General features: G+C 40.4%; 1 protein-coding gene across 1 annotated transcript; it reads left to right on the top strand.

The window, feature by feature from the left end:
- Positions 1-468: 468 nt before the first annotated feature.
- Positions 469-1,935, top strand: LOC122912740 (small integral membrane protein 14-like). The gene is given in 1 exon segment (XM_044258880.1): positions 469-1,935. A coding segment is annotated over 1 exon segment (300 nt). The 5' UTR covers positions 469-580; the 3' UTR covers positions 881-1,935.
- The last annotated feature ends 5,857 nt before the right edge of the window (positions 1,936-7,792 follow it).

Here is a 7,792-nt window from a genome sequence, read left to right on the forward strand (position 1 = left end):
CTCAGGAGACCAGATACATATAAACATGTAGGGAATGGGTAAGAAGTTGTAAAGAACAATGCTGCACCATAGAAGGGCAAATGATTTGGAGTTAGACACACTGGGTTAGAGTTCCCAGCTCCACTACCCCTAATTGTTTCCTTACCTGTAAAATGGAGACAGTAACACCCACCTTGTTGCAAGGTTTGCAAATAGCATCTTCAAAATGTTGGACTAGAAGATAGCCATCATTATTGGTTCTAGGAAGTCTTTCACTCTTCCCCCACCCCCACCCCCACACCTTTTTTTCTCAAGAGACTGAGCAATTTTGGCAGGTGGGCCCCTGGGGTCTTGAGTCGCTGCATCTGTTGCGCCTCTGCCCGCGGGAGCCGGCAGATCCGGGGCTCGTGGCTTACAGCGACCCGGTCAGTCGAATCAAAACCGAGGAAGGGAGGAAGCCGGCGGCCAGGAGCCACTGCGGCCACGTGCCGGAAGCGCCAGACGGTCTTTCTGCCGGGCCTTGCTCCCGGCCCCCATCCTCCCCGCCCGGTCTGTTGTCTGGACGATTTCAAACAGTCGAGTTAAATCAGGCTGGGCAATCATGGCAGAAGGTGGATTCGATCCCTAGTAATGTGTTTGCTCTCATGAACATGCAGTGAGAAGGCTGATCAATCTGTTGAGGCAGTCCCAGCCCTACTGCACAGACACGGAATGTCTTCAGGAATTACCAGGGCCCTCTGGTGATAATGGCATCAGTATCATCGTGATCTTCATGGCCTGGATGGTTATTGCAGTGATCTCGTTCCTACTGAGACCTCCTCATCTAAGAGGATCCAACCTAACTGGCAAGCCAACTAGTCCTCATAATGGACAAGATCCACCAGCCCCTCCTGTGGACTAACTTTGTGATATGGGAAGTGAAAATAGTTAACACCTTGCACGACCAGAACACTCTTAACCTCATTAGACTGTTTCTCCTTTTACATCTGCAATCTGGGATGGTATTGTTTTCATGAGCTTCTGGAAATTTCACTCACGAGCTGCTTTTTGCTTCCTGTGTTATCATCATTCCTTTTTACAGTATATTTGAGTAAATGATGATATTGAAAAAGTTACATGGGCTTTTTTGGTTGTCCTAAACTTAAACATTCCACTCATTCTATTTGTAACTGTGATCAGAATTTTTTTGTGATGATTTCTGGCCTGATGGAAGGAAATTTGAGATCCTGCCTTTAAATATTTTAAATAGTTTTGATAGGTTTTTAGAATTGCTTTTTTCCCCCGTAAGGTATTTATAAAGTTACTTGGTGTTCTCTTAGATTGTATGAAAAAGAATTAGGACCACACTGTATTTACATTTACCTTAATAGTTTATTTGTGGTTGTCAGTTTTTTCTAATTCTTGGGACTGTGGCAGCCTTTGGAATATTTTCCAGATCTGTGCCCTCCACTGCAACTGGCTTATGTGGCTAGAAAAAGAGGGGAGAAGAAATGAAGTAGTTGTTTACTAAGTTTTTCATTCCTACAAAAATGTCTAATATTATGAGAACTTTAAATAAGCATGATTTAATATGGTGGATGATTTACAGTCCATTATAGCCTTATAAGACTCATGAAAGGAGGAAAAAGGTTAACGCTTTCTGCCTTTGCCAGGTCTATTCTATACAGTAATAATTAAAGCTATAATTCATTTGTTAAATGGGTGCCTCTCAGGAACCTTTCTGGTTCTAACACTTCCCTGTGAATGGAACTCTCTGAAAGCTGTATTGGGGACCTATTTGGTTACCGACATTTGAATGTTGTTTACTTATTTAGCCTATTTTTTTCTGTGAAGAAAAAATTGAGTCTTTTGTTTCCCATCTGACTTCAGAAATATTTGATGGTTTACTCCAAGGGAAAAAGAGGAAAATGAAAAAGCAGTCAAGGATCTTTTTCTCATCCCATATCTCATTCTTTTTTAGTGATAAGATGGATTGGGGTGGGGAGGAACATTATTATTATTATAAGTAGAATTTTGAAATGTATGAAAAGTAAACGTTTGCATTGTTTTGCTCAGTTTGAAAGAAAAAGGGAATACAAATGGCATAAAAACAAGTCTGCATGACCTATGTGGTTATGGAATTTTTTTCTTAGCAAGTGATTACAGATGGTTTATGGGGGTTAGAAGATATTTTGCTATTGATGTAAGGACTGTATTGATCTGAGAAATTACTTGTATGAATTAATAAACTTCTCTATATCATTGTACTGTTTAATAGAGTCTCTGATACAATTGTGTGACGCTCCTAGGATATTTTCCCCCCTTTATTATGATTACATTTTAGGCCATAAACTTTTTTTTAAATTTATTTGTCAGAGATCACAAGTAGGCAGAGAGGCAGGCAGAGAGAGGAAGGAAAGCAGGATGCGGGGCTCGATCCCAGGACCCTGGGATCATGACCTGAGCCGAAAACAGAGGCTTTAACCCACTGAGCCACCTGGGCGCCCCTAGGCCATAAACTTTTTAAGGGCTTCATTTCATTGTATAATCCAATATTGACTGCTTGCATTCCTTCTGTGGATTTTAGCTTTGAGCTCAACTTCTTGACATAGTTTCATCTACTCTTAATTACCTGTGCTAATTGAGGGGTATCATAACAGGTTAAGTCAAATCTTGCATAAGTGAGCACCATAGATTTCAATCTTCCTCTTGCTGTGGCCTACTGGAAGCATTCCCAGCTTTACAGCTGTTAAAGTATTCATTGGGGAAAGGGCAGGGGTGGCATAGAATGGAGTTAAATCTCTATAAACATTCCTTTTTCTGCCCTTGGCCCCTGGACTTTGAAGGCTTGCACATACATCCTAGCAGTCTGTTCTCTAAGCTGCTGGAAAGCCAACCTCTGGCAGAGATGCTAATGCATTCACTCAATCTGTGGCTCACAAATAATTGAGAATTGGCTTTGGTTGAAGCCAGTTGGCCTTGATGTGGAAATAGAGTGTCCAGTGTTAGTTAGCTAGAGACGTACAAATCTAGATTCTTATTCCTGGTTCTTCATTTCTGTCACATACACTTAACTGACAGTACATCTAGTATATTAAACTTTTCTATATGGACCATCTATTTAATTAGCAACAAAAGTTCTTAGAGAAATACTTAGGTTTTTTTTTTTTTTGCTTGTAAAATTTCTCTGCATTCCTGAGAAGGGCCACATACCCTGCTTATAACGTATTCCTGTTAACCTAACTAGCAATTTATATTACTCTATATAATCTTTTTTTTTTAAAGATTTTATTTATTTATTTGTCAGAGCGAGCGAGCACAGGCAGAGTCAGAGGGAGAAGCAGGCTCCTTGCTCCGCTGGGACTCGATCCCAGGAACTCGATCCCAGGATGCCGTGACCATGACCTGAGCCGAAGGCAGCTGCTTAACCAACTGAGCCACCCAGGCGTCCCTACTCTATGAAGTTTCTACATGTGGCCTTTATATTGAGCACAATTTTACTCATTACTTGGCTTACAAACATTCACTGGAACGGTGGCTTCATTCATTTTTAAATAATCCAGAAAAAGGAAAGATAGAGCTTCATATTTTAATCACTTTTGGCTCTTAAATATTCCACAAATAACATTAAGTTTATTTTGTTTAGTGTCATGTAATGTCCCTTACGCAAAATAATGTTTTCTTGCTTTCCCTATGGAAAAAGTCAATATTGGAACTGTGTATAGTAAAAGATTTTGTCATGTATCTATCCAAGCACTATCCCATGGCCAGCAAGTCACATTTTAAATCAACTTGCAGAGATTTTCTAAGGTAACTATTAGGTTCAGTTATTCCATGGTTACTTTTAGTGTCACTGTGGTATGTGATGTGATAGTGTTTGTAGAATGACTGAATTCTTTTATTTTTCAAGGAACCTTGGAAGTGTATCACTCTGAATTAAAGCCTCTCACTCTAAATAAACATGCTAAAACTTGACCGGCTCATCAGCTTAAGACACAAAACAGCAATGTGAAGGAGAAACGAAGAGTTTACACATAAATTTTTGTTGTTGGAATAGTAGAGTTAGTCTTAACATAATATTTCTAAATAAAAAAGCGTATGTATTTGTTACCATGTCTGATGATTACTTTTTTAAAGCAAAAGTGGTCATGTGATGTACTAAACATGAACTACTGTTTTTCAGTGTTTAAATCATGCCAAAGAAATCATGTCTGTGCCATCCAGGGTTCAATGTAATTTTTTACTGAGTACTTGGACTGGGATAAAGGGCTTGTACTATGCACTTTTTAATTAACAAATAAATAGAAAACAGTAAAAAAAAAGGCTTAACAATTTTAAAGATTGTACTTAATCATTTTAGAAAGAGAGAGAACTTGTGTGCAAGTGGGGGTGGGGAGGAGTAGAGGGGAAGGGAGAGGGAGGGGGAAAAATCTCTGGCAGACCCCACACTGAGCATGGAGTCCAATGCAGGACTCGATCTCACCACCCTGAGGTCATAACCTGAGCCAAAACCAACAGGCGCTTAATGGACTGAGCCACCCAGGTGTCCCAAGTTTTAACAATTTTAAAAGTAAGCATTTAGATAAGGCTTACCATGTGTCAGAAACTGTGCTAAGTGCTTTAAAGTATTAACGCATTCAGCTTCGTAACACCCCCAATGAGACAGATGCAATTATTGTCATTTCCACTTTACCCCTGGGAAACTGAGGCACAGAGGGGAAATCATTTGCCCAAGGTCACTTAATAAGTGGTGGCACTAGGATTCTACACCTAGAAGTCCAGTTCTGGTTTCAGGACTCTTAATTACTATGGTTTCTTATTCTCAAGCCCACCATTGCTGAATTCATGAGAAACACACACACACACACACACACACACACACACACACCCCTCTGCAATTGTCTGCTCTAACAAACTGGTTTTGTTCATAGAGAAACTAATCTGTGCACTCTGCTCTGGAGAATAAGAGATTAGAGACTATGTCAAATGTAAGTCTTATTTTCTTAAGAGGCACACCTTTGTATTTATTGACAAATTTTTACACATAGGTGTGGTTTGCTGCATGAGGTTCTTCCCAGCTTGGAGCTTTTGTTTGCAAGTATTTCTGGGAATAGGCCCCTCCCTAGAAGCTCAAAGATGTACAAGTACTGATCTTAGAGACTTTATGCAGAGTTCTCAAAAAACACCACCCACAAAGCAGGAAATAGGTGAGTCAGAGTCTATAGCCTTCCCCTTGGACACGCAGTGATGTTTGAACACAGATGACGATCTAGTGATCCCCATTTCTAGGCAGCTGTAGCAGCTCTGCTCTGGTGTACGTACAAAGGGAGTAAATCTCCAAAAATGAAAGAAAAAGGTTAAAAAAAAAAAGAGGGGCAGAAAAAGTAAAGAGTAGTCTTCAGGTCTCAGGGTTCTATTGATTTACTACTGCCCAAAAATAAGGTCTAAACACTGACAATGCCACTGACCAAAAAAAGGGCAAAATGACCACCTAATCAGATGAAAGAAACTGGCCAGCAAGATGGTTTCTTTTCTTTCTTCACAATGATGCTTAGAAAACAGACAAGATGATATTTAAAGAAATATTACAAATACTCTTTCTCTTCTTCCCAACACTTGTGAGCCACCAGGACCCTTTTAATCAATAGGGGAGATAGTGAGAATGTAGGGGAGGCAAAATATTACCTCTACTTTCTTAGGGTTTTTGAGCCAGGCCTGAGAATCAAACTGCTATAAGACAGATTAATAGATTAATAGGAGAAAAGTATACAAACCTATCAGTTTTATATGACATGGGAGCTCTCACAACAAAAGAAAGATCCAAAGAAATGGTAAACCTACCAGCTTCTACATTAGGTTGGACAAAAAGGCAATTGTCGAAAAGTAAATGAACTATACGGGGAAGCTACAGGAAGATAAGTATTATTTTAACATGGTCTATTTATACAGGATTCTCTTGGCTTTCATTCCCCATTGAAGAATGTTCTTTTCCCCCTGGTACAGGGAGGGCATCATTCACAAGGGAGTGTTCATCGCCTGTTTTCAGGAAGAACAGGGAGATTAGAATGCCCTTCTTTGCATCTGCTGTTTTTTAAGTGCCTCTAGCTCAAAACAGAACTTATGTCAAAGTGGTGTATTCTACATCCTTTCATTCTTCCTCTTCGAAGATTCCCCCAAAAGATCCATGGTCCAGAATCTGAGTTGGCAGATTATTCTGTTTCTCAGTGATTTACTCTCTTAGTCTTGAGAACAGGTCCGTTCATTTAAATAGCTCTGTCTCAGCTCAGGAGATGGTGATGGAGGTGAGGGTAGTTCTAAGTTAGGTCACCATATGATATGAGCAATGAGGCATTTACTGACGAGTACTTTTTATAGAGATTAAAGAGAAATGAATATTCATAGTTGGAAACTTGATTTCTGAGTTCAGAGGACAGCCAGTTGAGAAGAGGTCTAGATTTTTCAAAAAGATTTCTTTATTTTTAGAGGGAGAGAGAGAGCACACATGTGCGTGCACCTGAATAGGGGCGTGGGGAAGAAGGAGAGGGAAACAAATCCTCAAGCAGACTCCACGCTGAGCACAGGGCACACACGGGGCTTGATTTCAGAACCCTGAGGTCATGACCTCAGTCAAAACCAAGAGTGTGATACTTAAGAGACTGACCCACCCAGGCGCCCCAAGATTTCTAGATTTAAGAAGAAGCTTCGTCGTGTGGTAGAGTAAGGATGGAAGTTGTAATCTGACAAATTTCCTTGTTTGTAGTTTGAAGGTCTCTCATTGCACCGGGTGTTCCAAGTGAATTTTCTGAGTGGCCTACACAAGCAGCCATGAATAAAGTTCATTTATCTCTGATCCGTTGTGGTGATTTTCTGAAGTTTATCTCAGGTCGTCCAATCATCACATACAGGACTTCAGGAAAATGAGAGTTTTCATTCTTTGTGAGTGAAGGTTGGGAGGAAAATAGGAGATGTTTGGAGAGTTGTGGCCATATACTGGAGGAAACTAGAAGAATTCAGGATCTAGACCAGTTTCTAGGTAGATAACAAAACCTCAAAGACAATGAAAAGTGCTGGAATCTTAATTATTAGTCCCTGTTACAGGTTTTCACTGAAATGCAATTTTCTCTCCCCATTTTTCTTAAATATAATTATAGTAAGACTATTTGAAAAAATATATCTTATTTATTTATTTGAGAAAGAGAGAAACAGAGAGATAGCAAGGGAGGGTACAAGCTGGGAGCAGAGAGAGAAGCAGGTTCCTGCTGAGAGGGGAGCCAGACACAGGGCTCCATCCCAGAACCCTGGGATCATGACCTGAGCCAAAGGCAGATGCTTAACCAACTGAGCCACCCAGGTGCCCTTACAGTAAGACTATTTTGTTTGTAAAATAAGTTTAGTCTCATTAAACTTGACCTGATTATTTACATAAGTGAGCAACAATAGTGATGTAACACATGGGCTCTTTGTAAGTCTGTTTTGTTGGAACCTTTAATTAGGAATCCTAGCTTGAACCTTTTTTTTTTTTTTTTTTTTTAAAGATTTTATTTATTTATCTGACAGAGAGAGAGATCACAAGTAGGCAGAGGCAGGCGGGGGGGAGGGGGCGGTAAGCAGGCTCCCTGCCGAGCAGAGAGCCTAATGTGGGGCTCCATCCCAGGACCCTGAGATCAAGACCTGAGCCGAAGGCAGAGGTTTAACCCACTGAGCCCAGCCACCCAGGCACCCCCTAGATTGAACCTTGAAAGCCATTTGAGGCTAAGAAATCAAGCCAAGAATTTGCCATCAAACATTGCCTGTAGCATCCATATGTTTGGGTGAATTCCTCCATTTTCAAGGT

Source organism: Neovison vison, chromosome 7 (genome assembly GCF_020171115.1).
Source record: "Neovison vison isolate M4711 chromosome 7, ASM_NN_V1, whole genome shotgun sequence".
Taxonomy (NCBI): domain Eukaryota; kingdom Metazoa; phylum Chordata; class Mammalia; order Carnivora; family Mustelidae; genus Neogale; species Neogale vison.